Source organism: Chiloscyllium plagiosum, unplaced genomic scaffold, assembly GCF_037043375.1.
Source record: "Chiloscyllium plagiosum isolate Xiang-an unplaced genomic scaffold, Cpla_swu_hap1 HiC_scaffold_4, whole genome shotgun sequence".
Lineage (NCBI taxonomy): Eukaryota > Metazoa > Chordata > Chondrichthyes > Orectolobiformes > Hemiscylliidae > Chiloscyllium > Chiloscyllium plagiosum.
This window is the reverse complement of record NW_028270142.1, coordinates 29,514,167-29,534,612: the sequence shown is the minus strand read 5'-3', so window position 1 is coordinate 29,534,612 and position 20,446 is coordinate 29,514,167. Positions and strand designations below refer to the sequence as shown.

Genomic DNA, 20,446 nt, shown 5'->3' with positions numbered 1-20,446 from the left:
CCTCTGTGTAAAGATCTTTCCATGCATGTCTCCCCGAAACGTTTCCCCTCTCACTCTGAACTTGTGACTCTTAGTAATGAAGCTCTCCACGTTGGGAAAAAGCTTCTTGCTATTTATCCTGTCTACACATCTCATGATTTTGTCGGCCTCAATCAGGTCCCCCCTCAACCTCTTCCTTTCCAATGAAAATAATCCTAATCTACTCAATCTCTCTTCATAGCTCACACCCTCCATACAAGGCAACATCCCGGTGAACCTCTTCTGCAATCTCTCCAAAGCATCCACATCATTGTTGGGCCGAAGGGCCTGTTTCCACACTGTAAGTAATCTAATCTAATCCTTTTGGTAATGTGGTGACCAGAACTGTATGCAGTATTCCAAATGTGGCTGAACCAAAGTCTTACACAACTATAGCATGACCTGCCAACTCTTGTACTCAATATTCCGTCCAATGAAGGAAAGCATGCCGTATGCCTTCTTGACTGCTCTAATGACCTGCGATGTCACCTTCAGGGAACAATGAACTTAGACACTCAGATCTCTCTGTACATCAATTTTCCCCAGGACTTTTCCACTTACCATATAGCCCGCTTTTGAACTGGATCTTCCAAAATGCATCACCTCATATTTGGCTGGATTGAACTCCATCTGCCATTTCTCTGCCCAACTCTCCAATATACTCTTCTGTATTCTCTGACAGTGCCCTTCACTATCTGATACTCCACCGATCTTAGTGCCATCTGCAAACTTGCTAATCAGACCACCTATACCTTCCTCCAGATCATTTATGTATATCACAAAGAACACTGGTCCCAGCATGGATCTCTGTGGAACACCACTGGTCACAGGTCTTTATTTTGATAAGCTTCCTTCCACTACTACCGTCTCCTGTTGCCCAACGAGTTCTCTATCCATCTAGCTAGAACACCCTGGGCTCAATGAGACTTCACCTTCACCAGCCTACCCTGGGGAACCTCAAACGCCTTACTAAAGGCCCATGTATATGACATCAACATCCCTTCTCTCATCAATCAACTTTGTCACCTTTTCAAAGAATTCAATTAGGTTTCTAAGACATGACCTTCCCTGCATAAAACCATGCTGCCTATTACTGATAAGCCCATTTTCTTTCAAATGGGTATATATCCTGTCCCTCAGCATCTTCTCCAGTAGCTTCCCTACCACTGACATCAGGCTCATACGTCTGTAAATACCTGGATTAACCCTGCTACCCTTCTTAAACAAAGGGACAACATTAGCAATTCTCCAGTCCGCTGGGACCTCCCCAGTTATCAAGGATGCTGCAAAGATATCTGTTCAAACCCCAACTATTTCCTCTCTCGCTTCCCTCAGTAACCTGGGAATTTGTCCACCTTAATGCCTTTTAGAATACCCAACACTTCCTCCCTCCTTATGCCAACTTAATCTAGAGTAATCAAAGATTTATCCCCAACATCAACATCTGCCATGTCCCTCTCCTTCGTGAATACAGATGCAAAGTACTCATTAAGAATCACACCCATTCTCGGATTCTATGCATATCTTTCCTCCTTTGTCCTTGTGGGCAACCCTTTCCCTCATTACCCTCTTGCTCCTTACATATCAATAAAAGGCTTTGGGGTTTTCCTTAATCCTGCTCGATAAGGATATCTCATGACCCTTTTAGCTCTCTTAATTCCTCATTTCAGATTGGTCCTATGTACCCAATATTCTTCCAAAGCTATTTCTGTCTTCAGTCGCCGAGACCTTATGTATGCATCATTTTTCTTCTTAGCTAGTCTCAATTTCACCTGTCATCGATGGTTCCCTAATCTGGTCATTTCTATCCCTCATTTTCACAGAACATATCTCTCCTGAACTCTAATCAACCTCTCTTTGAAAGCCTCCCACATATCGAATGTGGATTTCCCTTCAAACAGCTGCTCCCAGCTTCTGCTGAATTTTGGTATAGTTAGCACTCTTCCTTTAGGACCACTCTCGTCTTTGTCCATGAGAATTCTAAAACTCATGGAATTCTGATCACTATTCCCAAAGTAATCCCCGACTGAAACTTTAACCAACTGGCTGGGCTCATTTCCCAACACCAGATCCACTATGACTTCTTCCAGAGTTGGACTATTTACATACTGCTCTAGAAAACCCTCTTGGATCTTCTTTACAAATTCTATTCCATCCAGATGTCTAACACTAAGTGAATCCCAGTCAATGTTCCTGTTGCTCCTACATCTTTCTATGATCTCTCTACATAATTTGTACCTCTATCTCACCTTCGTTGTTGGGAGACCTGTAGTAAAGTCCCAATATTGTTACCGCACCCTTCCTATTTCTGAGCTCTGCCCATATGGCCTCACTGCTCAAGTCCTCCATATTGCCCTCCTTCAACACAGCTGAGATATCTTCTTTGACCAGTAATGCATCTCCTCCAGCCCTTTTACCACCCTCCCTGTCCTGTCTGAAGCATCGATATCTGGGATATTTAGTTGTCAATCGTGACATTCCCACAACCAAGTCTCAGTAATAGCAATAACATCATACTCCTTGGTACTAATCCAAGCCCTAAGTTCATCTGCCTTACCTACTAAACTTGCATTAAAACAAATGTATCTCAGACCACCAGTCCCTCTGCATTCATCCTCTGCTCCCTGCCTACTATCCCCCTTAGTCACACTGACTTCATTATCTAGTTCCTTACAGGTTTTAGTTTCTACCTCCTTCCTGTCCACTAACCTCCTCATTTGGTTTCCATACCCCTGCCACGTTAGTTTAAACCCTCCCCAACAGCGTTAGTAAAAGTGCCCCCAAGGACATTGGTTCCAGTCTGGCCCAGGTGTAGACCATCCAATTTGTAATAGTCCCACCTCCCCTAGAACCGGTCCCAATGTTATAAAAATCTGAACCTTTCCCTCCTGCACAATTTCTCAAGCCACGCATTCATCCTTCTTATTCTATCATTCCTACTCTAATTAGCACATGGCACTGGTAGCAATCTGAGATTACTACCTCTGAGGTCCTATTTTTTAAACTTGGTTTGTAACTCCCTAAATTCTTCTTGTAAGAACTAATCCCGTTTTTAAAAAAAATTTATATCATTGGTACCTACATGCACCACAACAACTGGCTGTTCACCCTCCCCCTTGGGAATTTTCTGCTGTCGACCAGAGACATCCCTGACCCGTGCACCTGGGAGGCAACATACCATTTGGGAGATTCGTTTTCCACCACACAACTGCCTATATACTCCCCTTACAGTTGAATCCCCTATGACTATTACCCTTCCACTCTTTTTCCCTCCCTTCTGAACTGCAGAGCCAGCCACAGTGCCTTGAACTTGGCTACTGCTGCATTCTCCTGGTGAGCTATCTCCCTCAACAGTATCGAAAATGGTATACCTGTTTTGGAGGGAGATGATTGCAGGGGACACTTGTACTGCCTTCCTGCTCTTTCTCTGCCCTTTGGCCACCCACTCCCTTTCTCCCTCAGCAATCTTAATCTGCGGCGTGACCTATTCACTAAATGTGCTATCCACGACCCCGTCAGCATTGCGTATGCTCCAAAGTGAGTCCATCCGCAGCTCCAGAGCCATCATGCAGTCTAACAAGAGGAGCAACTGGACACACTTCTTGTATATGAAAGATCTAGGGATGTCAGCAGTGTCCCGGAGTTCCACATTTAGCCACAGGAGCATAATCATTCTTTTAAAACAGTACTTAATAGATTTGAAACATTGAAAGACAATATAAACTAAGGAGTACAATTCTAAATGGGACACAGAAGCAGAGAGACCAGAGTGTATAGTGCATAGATTACTGAAGATGGGAGAATAGGTGCAGAGAGCAATTAGTTATGCATAGTCTGTCCTTGTCTTATTAATAGGGGCATAAGTACACGAACAAGAAGGTGATGTTGAAATTATACAAGACATTTGTTCAACCTCAGCAGGAGTACTGTTTATAGTTGTTGGTGCCACAGCACAGGAAAGATGTAAATGCACTGGAGAGAGTACAAAAATAATTTATAAGAATGGTTCAAAAAATGAGAAACTTTAGTTATGAGAACAAACTGAAGAAGATGAACAAATCCAAGATGGAGGATGGGAAAAATTTCTGGCTCTAAGAGCTGCTCCTTTTTTTGAGGTATTTTAGATGTTGGAGATGATTTCCTCGAATTCCAGGAGCAGCAATGACTGTTTTATATGCTGTTGCATTGTTTTGGAACTTTGGGAAAAAAAAGTCAAAACAACAGCAGTTTAAAAGTGAGAAGAGCAGACATAGGAAACACATGGTGAGGATAGTGCAGGAGAGAGAGAGAGAGAGAGAGAGAGAGAACCTGCACAGTTACCACCTTTGCTGTTTGAATTCGTATATCGCTGGACATCGGAGTGCATCTGGGAAAATTAACAAACAGTGAAATTCATAACTAATCTTGGAGGAACTGTTGGGCGAAGTTCACAGCACAGAATCAGATAAGTTAATTGTTGTTTTAAGTCTGTCCAAGAGAAAGGCTGCAGTAGTGAGTATAGTGGATTCTTTCTTGATTATATGTTTTTGGAGATAAGTCTCTTTATTAAACTTAAAATATAAGCCAGAGCTATTAATTTAACCTGGGGCAGTGTTTATAGAGGAATAAGACGGTGTTATTTTCTGGGTCTGTAGATTGTGAAGGAGCAAAAATGGCCTTTGAGGTGACATGTACTTCTTGTCAGATGTGGGAGTTTAAAGAGAGTTTAAGGATTACTCCGGATTATATCTGCCATAAATGCTGTTAGATGCGGATCTTATCAGATCGAGTGGATCGGTTGGAGAGACAGATTGAAGCGATGAGGAATTTGCAACAGCAACAGTATGTGATGGATGGCAGTTATAGGAAGGGGGAGGGGGGAAGTCTCAGATACAGTCACATAGATGGGTTAACTCCAGGAAGGGTGAGAGAGGTCAGCACCTAGGGCAGGAGTCTTTTGTGGATATACCCATTTCAAACAGGTATGCTGTTTTGGAAAATGTAGGGGTGATGGATTATCAGGGGAACGTAGCACAAACAGCCAAGTTTCGGATATTGAGACTGGCTCTAATGCAACGAGGCGTATGTCAGCTTCCAAGAGATCAATTATGTTAAGGGATTCTGTAGTCCGAGGTACAGACAGACCTTTCTGTGGCCAGCAGAGAAAAAGCAGAATGGTGAGTTGTTTCCGTGGTGCGTTGTTTCCTTGGTGCCAGGATCAAGGATGTCTCAGAGACGGTGCAGAAAGTTCTCACGGGGGAGAGGGGTCAGCAGGATGTCATTGTCCACATTGGAACCAATGACATTGGAAGGGAAAAGGTTGAGACTCTGAAGGGAGATTATAGAGAGTTAGGCAGAAATTTAAAAAGGAGGTCCTCAAGGATAGTAATATCTGGATTACTCCCAGTGCTACGAGCTAGTGAGAGCAGGAATAGGAGGATAGTGCAGACAAATGCATGGCTGAGGAGCTGGTGTATGGGAGAAGGATTCACATTTTTGGATCATTGGAATCTCTTTTGGGGTAGAAGTGACCTGTACAAGAAGGACAGATTGCACCTAAATTGGAAGGGGATTAATATATTGGCAGGGAAATTTGCTGGAACTGCTTGGGAGGATTTAAACAAGTAAGGTCGGGGGGTGGGATCCAGGGAGATAGTGATGAAAGAGATCGATCTGAGATGGGTACAGCTGAGAACAGAAATGAGTCAAACAGTCAGGGACAAGGTAGGACTAATAAATTAAACTGCATTTATTTCAATGCAAGGGGCCTAACAGGGAAGGCAAATGAACTCAGGGCATGGTTGGAACGTGGGACTGGGGTATCATAGCAATTACGGAAACATGGTTCAGGGATGGACAGGATTGGCAGCTTAATGTTCCAGGATACAAATGCTACAGGAGGGATAGAAAGGGAGGCAAGAGAGGAGGGGGAGTGGCATTTTTGATAAGGGATAGCATTACAGCTGTGCTGAGGGAAGATATTCCCAGAAATACATCCAGGGAAGTTATTTGGCTGGAAGTGAGAAATAAGAAAGGGATGATCACCTTATTTGGATTGTATTATAGATCCCCCAATAGTCAGAGGGAAATTGAGAAACAAACTTGTAAGGAGATCTCAGCTATCTGTAAGAATAATAGGGTAGTTACAGTAGGGGATTTTAGCTTTCCAAACATCGGACTGGGACTGCCACAGTGTTAAAGGTTTAGATGGAGAGGAATTTGCTAAGTGTGTACAAGGCAATTTTCTGATTCAGTATGTGGATGTACCTACTCGAAAAGGTGCAAAACTTGACCTACTCTTGGGAAATAAGGCAGGGCAGATGACTGAGGTGTCAATGGGGGAGCACTTTGGGGCCAGCGACCATAATTCTATTCGTTTTAAAATAGTGATGGAAAAGGATAGACCAAATCTAAAAGTTGAAGTTCTAACTTGGAGAAAGGCCAATCTTGACGGTATTAGGCAAGAACTTTCGAAAGCTGATTGGAGGCAGATGTTCGCAGGTAAAGGGACGGCTGGAAAATGGGAAGCCTTCAGAAATGAGATAACAAGAATCCAGAGAAAGTATATTCCTGTCAGGGTAAAAGGGAAGGCTGGTAGGTATAGGGAATGCTGGATGACTAAAGATATTGAGTGTTTGGTTAAGAAAAAGAAGGAAGCATATGTCAGGTATAGACAGGATAGATCGAGTGAATCCGGAGAAGAATATAAAGAAAGTAGGAGTAAACTTATGAGGGAAATCAGGAGGGCAAAACGGGGACATGAGATAGCTTTGGCAAATAAAATTAAGGAGAATCCAAAGGGTTTTTACAAATATATTAAGGACAAAAGGCTAACTAGGGAGAGAATAGGGCCCCTCAAAAATCAACAAGGTGGCCTTTGTGTGGATCCACAGAAAATGGGGGAGATACTAAATGAATATTTTGCATCAGTATATACTGTGGAAAAGGATATGGAAGATATAGACTATAGGGAAACAGATGGTGACAACTTGCAAAATGTCCAGATTACAGAGGAGGAAGTGCTGGATGTCTTGAAACGGGTAGAGGCGGATAAATCCCCAGGACCTGATCAGGTGTACCCGAGAACACTGAGGGAAGCTAGAGAAGTGATTGCTGGGCCTTTTGCTGAGATATTTGTATCATCGATAGTCACAGGTGAAGTGCCGGAAGACTGGAGGGTGGCAAATATGGTGCCACTGTTTAAGAAGGGTGGTAAGGACAAGCAAGGGAACTATTGACCAGTGAGCCTGACATCGGTGGTGGGCAAGTTGTTGGAGGGAATCCTGAGGGACAGGATGCACATGTATTTGGAAAGGCAAGGACTGATTAGGGATAGTCAACATGGCTTTGTGCGTGGGAAATCATGTCTCACAAACTTGATTGAGTTTTTTGAAGAAGTAACAAAGAAAATTGATGAGGGCAGAGCAGTAGATGTGATCTATATGGACTTCAGTAAGGCTTTCGACATGGTTTCCCATGGGAGACTGATTAGCAAGGTTAGATCTCATGGAATACAGGGAGAACTAGCCATTTGGATACAGAACTGGCTCAAAGGTAGAAGACAGAGGGTGGTGGTGGAGGGTTGTTTTTCAGACTGGAGGCCTGTGACCAGTGGAGTGCACAAGGATCGGTGCTGGGTCCTCTACGTTTTGTCATTTATATAAATGATTTGGATGCGAGCATAAGAGATACAGTTAGTAAGTTTGCAGATGACACCAAAATTGGAGGTGTGGTGGACAGTGAAGAGGGCTACCTCAGATTACAACAGGATCTGGACCAGATGGGCTAATGGGCTGAGAAATGGCAGATGGAGTTCAATTCAGATAAATGCGAGGTGCTGCATTTTGGGAAAGCAAATCTTAGCAGGACTTATACACTTAATGGGAAGGTCCTCGGGAGTGTTGCTGAACAAAGAGACCTTGGAGTGCAGATTCATAGCTCCTTGAAAGTGGAGTCACAGGTAGATAGGACAGTGAAGGCGGCGTTTGGTATGCTTTCCTTTATTGGTCAGAGTATTGAGTAGAGGAGTTGGGAGGTCATGTTGCAGCTGTACAGGACATTGGTTAGGCCACTGTTGGAATATTGCGTGCAATTCTGGTCTCCTTCCCATCGGAAAGATGTTGTGAAACTTGAAATGGTTCAGAAAAGATTTATAAGGATGTTGTCAGGGTTGGAGGATCTGAGCTACAAGAAGAGGCTGAACAGGCTGGGGCTGTTTTCCCTGGAGCGTCGGAGGCTGAGGGGTGATCTTATCGAGGTTTACAAAATTATGAGGGGCATGGATAGGATAAATAGACAAAGTCTTTTCCCTGGGGTCGGGGAGTCCAGAACTAGAGGGCATAGGTTTAGGGTGAGAGGGGAAAGATAGAAAAGAGACCTAAGGGGCAATGTTTTCACACAGACGGTGCTATGTGTATGGAATGAGCTGCCAGAGGAAGTGGTGGAGGCTGGTACAATTGCAACAATTAAGAGGCATTTGGATATGTGTAATAGGAAGGGATTGGAGGGATATGGGCCGGGTGCTAGCAGGGTGGGACGAGATTGGGTTGGGATATCTGGTCGGCATGGATGGGTTGGACCGAAGGGTCTGTTTCCATGCTGTACATCTCTATGACTCTAAGTTGGGACTGCACTCTTTGGAGAGAAGGCAACTGAGAGGAAATTTACACTGGTTTTCAAAATCAAAAGTAGGCTACGCAGAAGAGATCAGAAGAAGCTACTCCTGGTCGTTAAAGAGAAACAGTACAAAGGGATGTAGATTCATAATGACATACAACACAAGGGTGATGCAAAGAAAACTTCCGAACAGACTAAGTCATTAGGGTATGGAATGCACTGCCTGGAAATATGGCAGAGGCAGGTTTAGGATGATTAGATTCCCTACAGTGTGGAAACAGGCCCTTCAGCCCAACAAGTCCACACCGACTCTCCAAAGAGTAACCCACCCAGACCCATTTCCCTCGGACTCCTGCACCTAACACTATGGGCAATTTAGCATGGCCAATTTACCTTACCTGCACATCTTTGGACTGTAGGAGGAAACCGGAGCACCCAGAGAAAACTCACGCAGACACGGGGAGAATGTGCAAACTCCACACAGACAATTGCCCAAGGCTGGAATGGAACCCGGGACCCTGGCGCTGTGAGGCAACAGTGCTAACCACTGAGGCACCGTGCCACCCGTTTAATTAAGGCATTCAGGAGGGGGGGGATCCAAGATGGCAGCGACCCAGCAAGTCTGAGTCTATAGTGCTCCTCCCAAGACTTGGGCAAAGTGGGCCACCCACTCCCACCACACTCACCAAATCATTTAAAATAGCTGTTTAATTTAATTAGTTGTTTAGTATTAAATTTAAACAATCTAATCTTTAGTAAAAATGACTTAAGGGAAGGGAGCCCGCAGCTCTCAGCAAGCAGGAACACCTCCCCCACCCTCTCTAGCTGCAGCAGAGACGTCCGCAGCCGCCCCGGGGGACTTACCTACAGTGGTGAGCCTTGTGGAAATCATCTCCAAACTGGATGCTAAGATCGACGCTTTCATTGAAGAATCCCGAAGTCGTTGGGACTCACTCTCGGCCGCGCTGCAAAAGCACGACCGAGACATGAAGGAAATTGAGCGCTGAGTCGGAGGGGCAGAGCTAAAGGCCGCGACCTCCGAAACTACAGCGCAATCGGCCATGGATCGGGTCCGGACTCTTGAACAGCGAGTCCGGACCTTAGAGAATCATATTGATGACCTCGATAATAGAGGTCATCGAAAAAATATTCGTTTGCTGGGCCTTCCCGAACGGGAAGAGGAAGGCCAGCTTACAGCATTCCTCGAGCAGTGGCTGCCACAGCTTTTAAATCTGGAGGCTGGATCAGGCCAGGTAAGGGTGGAATACGCGGGCCCGGCTCGAACCAGCATCCCCGCCCGGTCCTGTTCTGGCTGCAGAGCTATAGGGAGAGGCAGATACTCCTCAAAGCCTCTAGAAATCTTGGAAAAGATTCCCAAGCCATGATCTATAAAGGATCCAAGATCATGTTATTCCAGGACTTTTACCCAGCTCTGGTCCGAAAGAGGAAGGCATTCGATGAGGTGAAGAAGTGTTTAAGGGACTTAAATATTCAATACTCCTTACGCTACCCAGCGACGCTACGCTTTAAACATGAAGGATCCGTGTATAACTTCAGATCGCCGGAAAAGGCTAAGGAATTTTTGAACTCTCAGATAAATTGTAAGAGATAATGGATGTTGGTTTGCCTTTCCCCCACTCCGGTTTATATCCCCCCTCCTTTTTCTTTTTTCTTACCTTACTGTTTAATATTATCTTGGGGGTGAGGAGAGGGATTTATTTATTTGTTCTCGATTTAATGATTTTCTCCCCCCCTTGGGTTTTCTTTTATCGTTCTTTGTATGTATATATATAAATAAAAAAGCCAGGGGGTTTAGTTAAATGTTGGTGGGGGAGGTGGTTACCTTATTCTATTTTACCTCTGTCTCTAGGAGCAGGGTTGTTTTCCCTTGTTATTTTGTATTATTATATTTAATTATTATTTGTTGAGGTTGTAATTTTATAGTTATATATGTTTATACATGGTATTAACATTACCAAATATATCCAGGTGTTGGTGTGGGTGGGTGGGGGTAGGATGCTCACTGTTAACTCTAGCTTTGTATTATATCTGAATTCTCCTCATCCTATTGAGGAGCAGGGTCAAGGGTGGGGCATGGGTTGGGAGAGGATACGATGGACCTTTGGAAAGGAAGTGACACCCCCTAGGAACAAGGGGGAAATTCTCCATTTAAATAAGTTTTATATTTTTTTATTATTTAGAAATAGTTTTTTATTATACTGTTGAGTGTATTAGAGAGCATTCATTTTTGTGAATTTTATATGCTCTATGCTCGGGATGCTCTGGATAGGGTTTCCCATCCCGAGGGGTCTCGGATGATTACGGTTGATCAGTCGGTTAAGTGATGCACCTGGAATGTCAAGGGGAGTAATTCACCAGTCAAAAGGAAGAAAATATTATCAAATCTTAAGAAAGAAAGAGTTGATATAGCCCTCCTACAGGAGACACACCTGTTGGATAAAGAACACTTGAAATTACGACAGGGTGGATTTTTCTTCTTTTAGCACAAAAAGTAGGGGAGTTGTTATTCTTGTTCGGAAGAATTTCCCTTTCAAAATCCTAAAGCAGATAAAAGACGAATCGGGACGATATATTCTGATTAAAGCCCTTATAAATGGAGAGGAATATGGGATTTTAAATTTCTACTGCCCCCCCGGCACACCCCTTTAAATTTATAACGGAAGCTTTCTCAAAATTGATGGCTCTTGGTGCCCGTCATACAATTATAGGGGGAGACTTTAATTGTATTATGGATCCGGAAATAGATAGGATTCCCAAGAGTACTGCAGGAGTATCTCCTAGATCTAGACAATTGGTGAATCTGAACAAAGAATTAGGATTATAAGATGTATGGAGATGTCTTCATCCACAGGGTAGAGATTTTTCTTTTTACTCCAATCCACATAAATGTCATACCAGAATTGATATGTTTTTTGCCCCCTCGATTTTTTAAAATTCCATATCATCCTGTAAAATAGGTAGTATAGCAATTTCCGACCACGCTGCTGTATATATGGAAACCAAGGTGAGGAACAATGGGACATCCCCTCGGTATTGGCGTATGGACCCCTTCCTAATGAATGATAGTAAATTTGTACAGTACTTCTCTCAAGAATTTAAAATTTTTTTAGAAATTAATTTAGGTACGGCTAGCAGCCCATCAATGATGTGGGAGACTATCAAAGCTTATGTGTGAGGTTTGATCATCTCCTACTCAGCGACCCAGAAAAAATTCAAGGGAGAACAACAGCGTCTGCTCGAAGCTCGCTTAAAAGCAGCTGAAACAGCATACGCTGATAGACCTTCTATTATCAAATTGCAAAGGATTACGGCTCTTAGGACAGCTCTAAACACTACGCTTACCCAAACGGCAAAGAGGGAAATATTATTTGCAAAACAAAGGTTATATGAATTTGGCGACAAACTGGGTAGATACTTAGCATTTCTTGCAAAGTAAAAAAAGGCCCCTCAAACTATCACATCTATCAAGGAATGTACGGGTATTTTGACTCATGATCATAAAAGGATTAATGCAATTTTTAGAAAATTTTATTCTGATTTATATAAATCGCAGGATTGTGAAAACAGGACTAGGAGGATGCAATAATTTTTTAAAAATTTGACCTTTCCCGACCTAACTCCGGAACAGGTATCGGTCTTAAATGCTCCCCTAACAGTCCAAGAAATACTTGACGCAATCAGGCAACTTCAGAGCGGTAAGGCACCTGGCCCAGATGGTTTTCAAGCTGAATTCTATAAAGAATTTACAGAAATATTGGCTGGTCCACTTAGGGACATGTATAACTATGCATATAGTCAGGGCTGTCTCCCGCCTTCGCTGAAAGAGGAAAATATCTCTCTTATCCTTAAAAAAGGAAAGGATCCAGAAGATTGTACGTCATACAGACCAATATCCTTGCTAAATGTAGATTTTAAAATCCTTTCTAAAATGTTAGCATTGAGACTAGAAAGGGTACTGCCACATATCATAAAGGAGGATCAGACGGGGTTTATTAAGGGCCGTAGATCATCCAATAATATTAGAAGGGTTTTGAATATGATTCAAGCCTGCCATCAGGGAAAGATACCAGGAGTAGTAGTTTCATTAGACATGGAAAAGGCATTCGATAGGGTTGAATGGTCATATTTGTTTTACACATTGGAAAGGTTTGGCGTTGGAAAGGTGTTTACCAAATGGGTCTCAACATTGTATAGTGATTCCAAAGCAGTTGTTGTTACCAATGGATTAGATTCGGATAGCTTCAGTGTGGGTAGGGGCTGCTGTCAGGGATATCCTCTCTCACCATTGTTATTTACGCTAATAATTGAACCACTAGCAGAAGCTATATGGGCTGATCCTAATATAACAGCCCCGAGGACTGGTACAGGTAAACATAAAATTACCCTTTATGCAGATGATGTTCTTCTATTCCTCAGTAATCCTCTGATGTCCGTACCTCGCCTAATCCAAGTTATTAATACATTTAGCGCATTCTCAGGCTATAAAATTAATTTTTCAAAATCGGAGGCTATGCCAATGGGTAGCCTTGCTACGATACCCCACTTAATGGACGGATCCCATTTTCCCTTTCGTTGGTCCCTGGAGGGTTTCTTATATTTAGGTATTTTTATCACCCCAGTATTTGGCCAGCTATACAAGGCTAACTTTGTGCATTTACTGGAAAGGATAAGGCAGGACCTCCAGCGATGGGGAGACCTTCCAATTTCCTGTCTGGGTAGAATAGCACTAATTAAAATGAATGTCCTGCCCCGTCTCCTATACCCTATGAGAATGCTTCCGGTGATGCTGCCGAGGCTGGCACTACATAAATTATATGGGTGGTTGGGTTCCTTTATCTGGAATCATAGACGGCCCCTCATTAAGCTGAAGCAGCTACAACTGCCACAGGCAAGGGAAGGATTGGACATCCCAGATTTTAGAAAGTATCAGTTAAGTTCCCTATTAAGTTACATAGCTGATTGGGTCTTGTCTGATTCACAATCAATCTGGCTGGATATCAAGGCTTCTCAAGTAAAATGCCCACTTATTAACCTTTTATTTTCAGACAAGAGGAAAATCATTACGGATCACTGTAAAAACCCTATAATACTAAACACAATTAAAGCTTGGAATATAATGCGGCAAAATAAAACATCCCCCTATGCGCCGATAGTGGGAGCATGCGGATTCCAACCGGGGTTTACAGATGCCACTTTTAAACTCTGGAGATCCAGGGGTATCTCATGTCTAGAGGACCTATTTAAAGATGGGGTCCTGATGTGTTTTGAACAGCTGCGTCAGAAATTCAGATTACCTAATGGAGACCTCTATCGATACTTCCAAATTCGAGACTATATACAGAAGAAGACTACGTTATTAGACAGTCTTTATAAATCCGATAGAGAATGTAGAGTACTACGACCAATGGGGGTATCCTCCATCAGTACTATTTATCATTTACTACATGAAGTATCGGGAGATATGGACAATCTGCTTAAAACATGGGATCAAGAATTGGGACTAGAAATCTCTATAGAAACGTGGAATGACATTTGTGAAAATGCCAGAAGAATCACCATCTGTAACAGAACTCAGGCTATCCAGCAGAAGATACTCCATAGGGTCCATATAGCACCGGTTCGATTGGCAAAATTTAAGGCAGGAGCATCTCCAATGTGTCCCAAATGTAAAATAGAGGTGGGCACTCTTGTACATTGCCTCTGGACCTGTCATAAGATCCGTAGATACTGGACTAAAGTCGCAAGTACCCTGACAGAAATTTTAGGAACGGAAATTAAAGTAGACCCTGTATCTCTCCTTTTGCGCTTTTTGAACTTTCCCTCCCTGGACATGCACGGGCAGAGACTATTTTCTATTCTCTCTTTCTGTGCAAGGAAAAACATTTTGGTAAACTGGGTGGCTGAGGGCCCCCCTGGACTTTCCAATTGGCACAGATTAATTATGAAATGTATTCCCCTTGACTTTCTTACAAATATGGTGCACCGAAAGACCGAATTATTTTATAAAATATGGCAGCCCTTCTTGAATTATATGAATACAGATATTTCGGCTATCCTAACAACTGCTTTTATTCAATTGAGATTACGAACCTGGCTGGTCCAGGGCCCCTTGGGAGAGGAATCCCGCATGAATACGGGTTTTGTTACATTTGATGTTAACACATTCCGAGCATGTATCTCACTACCCAATTTCTATGTTATCCGTTTTTTTTTCTCTTTCTCTTATTTGAATAATGTAAGAGACTTAAATATACACTCTGGTTAGTTGTAGGTTACATTAGTAGTTAGTTGAGTTTTGTTTTTTTTCTTTCTCGGTATTTTTCTTTTGTTAAATTTTGGTGATTATATATTTAAGATTTAATTGTATATCAATGTTTGTACTTGAGAGTTTTGTTTATTTTTGTAAACTTGTAAAAATGTTAAATTTCTAATAAAAATATCTATAAAAATAAAGGCATTCAGGAGGGTATTGGATAATTATTTGAATAGAAATGATTTGCAGGGATATGGGGAAAAGCCTTAGTGTCGGCACAATGGGCCAAATCTCCTTCGACTCCTGTAACAATTTTGTGATTCAGTGAGGTAGAAGAGGAATATTACAGGAGACAAGAGCAAAGGAGAGTGGTATTAGACCACAAGTCTCACATGGAGCATAGAATCAGCAGACGTTTTTATTCACCTGGGGGTCATGAGCGTTGGCTGGCCAGCGTTTATTGCCTATCCCAAATTGCCCTTGAGAAGATGGTGAACTACCTTCTTGAAATGCTCCAGTTCACATGCTACAGGCTGACCCACAATGTCCTTGGGGATACTTTGCTATTCATTCCAAATGATCTATTATGGCACAATGAATTAAATTCCAAACAAAAATGATTCTTATCAATTTCAAGGAGGTTCACATATGTCACATTTAATAAATAATGTAATCCTTTCATTATCAAACTGTTTTTTGAACATTCAGCCTTGAATAAGTCACAATGTTCGGAGGCTGAAAAGTGACCTGGCGAAAGCCAACGGTCCAGAATACAGGAAATCTGAACATGTGCAGTTAAATGTGAAAATATACAGACTGCTATTGGAGTACTTGCTCCCAGGCAGGATGTGATATTGTGCTGGCTGACAAGCTCAATACCAAAATGTCCACAACAGTGGCCACAACTTCCACAGGAGAAACATCTATAAATATTAAGCTAGTGTATTCAGGAATAAGTGGTCTTTAAATACCCTAATTTTAATTATTTTGGATTAACCTTTCTAGCCCTGAAGAAATAATTTTATAAATGTAGCATCACCTTTCCTCAGAAGAAAATTTGTGCTGGAAACTTTAAATTTTTTTTTTTACTGATTATGCTTCTTTTGTCTCCTACTCCTATCTGTATTTCCCAATGTTTATTTTTTTCTTTGCACATTATTGATGTTACCACCTTTATCTTGATTTGGACATTTCATTTCCAGTGAGAATACTTCAACCTGATTTGTGAAGACTTTCTATATTGATTTATTGCTCAAAACTGCATCATGTCTTTCATTGAAAGTGCTGCATTGGGAAGTAGAGCAAAGTATACAAAATCAACATCGATATGCCTATGAAAAGACTAGAAGCAGTCGTCCTTCCTATTCTGGCCATCCTATAGGTTTCTTTGCTGCTGAGAAAAATCCAGTTCATTGACTTTGGTCTGCTAAATTTCTGTTCCCTTGTACGTGGCTTCATTCATCTCCTCAGTCATTCTCAAGTTGAAACTAAATTCTGCACGTATATTGACTGATCCTCAGCTGAGCTTTAAACCATATTTCTAATCTGTTTTTCAGATTCTGACTTTCAAATTAGTGACTGCGTTTGCATTCAACACTGAAATTCTTACACATGCAAAATCAACCTCATGACTTTAAACAGTCTCTTTGATGGCTTCCAATCAACCACAAACTGCAGAAGTCTCGTCTCCATCAATCCATCACCACCGACTCACCTTGGCTCTCAAATACAAATCATTTCATGGCCATGTTCCCATTCTTTTTTTTGGTCATCTTCTTCATCCTGTCCATTCCTCTAACTGGAACCTCAAAGCATTTCCCCCTTTCATTACCCAATCATAGGTCAACAAAGCCTCAGCTGCCTTAGCAGTCCTGAAGAAAATCTTTGCAGAAACATTCCTGGCTACCCAACAGGCATAATGCAAAGATTTACCAGACTCAAATGAGATTGAGTGATCAGGAAAATCAGATTACTGTAAATGACTAAACTCAAAAGTTATAGCTATGTACGGCAAGTGTCCTTCTTTACAAGCACATATGTAAACTGCAGTCTCAAAAAACTGCCAGCCCATACAAATCACTTTCTGACAAAAGTACAATAGAAAATTTGCTTGATGCTACAATTAATTTGAATAAAAATCAACTCATGAAGAAAATTTTGGTACCTTTGACTTTTGGAACATGGATTAGGAATGCATGGATCTTTGGATTTACAAGGTCCAAATTCAAATTGATTGTCTTGCAGTCCAACACATCGTGCAATACAAGCACTTGGGTACGTACGTCCATTGTGAGCACAAACCGGTACAAATTGGTCAGCACAATTGCAGGGAAGACCTACAAAAGAGTTTATAAACAGTTTACTTAATGAACATTCTTTGTTATAAATCTTCAGGTTTGTAACAAAAAGATAGTCTGTTATTTTGACTTTTTGCTTACTCACACAGAATTGATTATTATACCATTCACAAACCCTGACATTTCTAATATATCCCCAAGGCTTGGAGAATAGCAGTCTATTCACCAACAGCACAACTGCCTTGGTCATTGTTTACAACTGTAAACATTTTGCACCTTAGTTCCAATAAACCCACCTGCACTTATTCCCAACCTTGAATCTTTAACAACCATGTTCACAGAGAACTTTGTTGCCAGACAGAATTCATAGCATTTCACTGCTTCATTTCTCCATTTTAACAAACAATCTTATAAAGTATCATTTCTAACACATCCCCAATTCAAACAGATATATTTTAATTTCAACTGTTTTATCGATGAGGAACAACAATTGTGGCATTATTTGATTCAGCATATGGAACTTCTTAAAACCTAATTTTCTATAACATTTTTATCGATATTGGAAAATGAATTATATTGTTGTGCTGTTTAAGATGTGTAAGATGTAGTTTTTTTTTCCCCACACAGGTTCAGTTAAAAATTAAATTATTGTTGTGCATGTGAGGCATATGCTGAGAGATCTGGCCACTGTATATTGTTATGGACTAGGCTAGACCACTCAAAACATTCTTAAGCAGACAGCCCAGTTCATAGCTTTGCAATTTGTTTCGGTAAGTGTACAGTGAAAATTACCTGGACTAAGTTATCTGGGTTGACTAGTTTTAAAACAGACAAACATTTATTCACAAAATTACACAATGAAACACAAAGGACAGAATGAAGAACTCCTACAGAACTCAGTCTATCCAAACTAGATGTAATTATGCTGTTCCAAATATACACAACAGTCCCAATAAGCAAACTCCCTTTAAAAACCAGTATCAATGGAATACATGCTTACAGCTGAGAGAGCGAGACAGAGTGAGAGAGAGTGAGAACTAAATTGCTCAGCTACGGAGCTGACCACTTCCCTTTCATTATACAGGTCGCTTCTAAAACATAACCACTTTGGCCTGAAATCTCATCTGTTTACATATAAACAAAAGGCTTCTCAAAATCCTTTTCATCTCTGTACCAAACTAGACTGATTGGAGCCTGGCTGGTTTATTGCCCCTCTGAAAAAACATCAAGGACAGAGTACCCTTGAGCCAAGGAACAGCTTTCAGAAAAAAAAAGGGACTAGCTTTGGACAATACAACCAGATGAACTGGATTAAACTCAAACAGACCCCTCAATATTTTGGATTACTTTGTGCAAGTTCAAAATTAGTGATACAAAAATTGTTTAGGATGGTAGATAAATTGGGAGAAAACAAGTCAGAAATGGGGCATTGGTTCCTTAGTGAGCAGTGCAATACTCTTCATAAATAGACATATTTTCCTTGTTTGAACTGCTTTGATCATTTGTGCATTACTAGCATGATTATTTTGCATGGGTAGGTAAAGATATGAAGTTGTGCAGTTTTCTTCATTTGCGAGTATTCATAATAAAGATTCTTTGAATGGGTAGACATCAGGTATTTCAGTGCTGCACATTCTCAGTCATTTCAGAATATTTAAGAAGATTAGTAGCTCAAGTTGTGGATAAGATTGTTGGCATGCTCACTGAGTGTATCCGGGCATATTGTGTCTTCCTCTTGTGGTCTGTCTTGTAGGTATCATCGGACTATGCTTTTTGGGTATCTGTTGTTTCTGAAGACATTGTGTAGGTGTTCTTCTTCTGCTTTATACAGCTCTGGCATACTGCAGTGTGTTGTGGCTCACTTGAGCTCAACAGGAAGACCAGATACACTGGCCACACTGCCATATATTAAGGAAATATCAGAAGTGACCACCAGACAACTCAGACCCTTGGGTATCATGGTAGCCCACAGACCTACAACCACACCATGACAACTGCTAACAAGTATAAAGGATCCTATACCCACAACTAACAGGACCAACGTTATACACAAAATACCGTGTAAAGACTACCAAAAACACTACATAGGGCAAACAGGAAGGAAATTAACCCCAGGGTATGTGAACACCAACTAGTCACCAGCTATCACTTGTATCACTTCACACAGACAATGAAGGACACCAATTCGACTGGGACAACGTCTACATCCTAGGTCAAGCCAAACAGAGACATGCACAGGAATTCCTGGAAGCCTGGCACTCAACCCAGAACTCAATTAACAAACATGAAGATGTGGACCCCATATACCAACAACTAAGAAACAGAACCAACAACAAAACTGGAAATGACACCACCAACCCCTGCATTTTACCATTTAGATAAAGTCTCAAAGCATTAAGAGTTACAAGCCCTGATATCACTGCAGGGTACAAGGAAAAACAAACTTATACATTCCAGGAAGTGGTCACTCTGCAATTACACAGAATTCCAGAGGATGATGGCCAAGTGCAGTACTCAGCACAGTCAGAAGTGGCAAAGAATGCACAATTCGACACTCCTTGGAACCAAGATTACCACATTATTCACCATCAGCACAGACACCCGAGTCATTGTTTACAGACATAACCTGTACCTCCCTCCCAGTAAAACAGCCTGGGCCACCCTTTAAATGTCATTAACCAAGCCATTCAGGCTTTGTGAGCTCAGCACTAAATTGGTTTGTTTACTGGTGAGGATGACGGCACCGTGAAAAAGTGCAGTCCACAGCACATCCACAGAAGTTTTGCGTCATAAACCATACTGGCGAAACTTTATTCAAAACATATTCATCAATTTAACTAAAATCCTCAAATGGCATGGTAAGATTGGAACTAATTTCTCTAGAACATTCAAAATCAAATTCAAAATCTCGCAAACATTAGTAAGAAGTTTGAGATTACCAGTGACATTACCATTATGATATCATAAAGTTATGCAGGTTAAGAAGGGACTAGGAACATGATCCAGGACACAGCATATTAGATTCCTCAGGTTTTGAAACAGTAGGGCCCTGGTATAAGGTGGATCACCAATTAGTGGGAAGGAGATAAAGGAGCAAATTTGCCCTTTCCTTAGTCGATCGATATTTTTCAGGAAGAGTTATAGTGGAGTTCTCCGGGGTTGGATAATGGCACCCATATCTATTTTATGTTAATGATCTAGATATTGGAATGCAGGAGACAATTTCAGAATTTACAGATGATATAAAACTTGGAAAAACATA

General features: G+C 41.5%; 1 protein-coding gene across 3 annotated transcripts in view; it reads right to left on the bottom strand.

The window, feature by feature from the left end:
- Nucleotides 1-20,446, bottom strand: part of reck (reversion-inducing-cysteine-rich protein with kazal motifs) — a 187,003-nt gene that overhangs the window by 33,891 nt on the left and 132,666 nt on the right. For all 3 annotated transcript variants that reach the window (XM_043688962.2, XM_043688961.2, XM_087986055.1), the window contains one exon: nt 17,052-17,223. In XM_043688962.2, the coding sequence (XP_043544897.1) occupies nt 17,052-17,223 (172 nt within the window). The remainder of the gene's footprint in view (nt 1-17,051; nt 17,224-20,446) is intronic.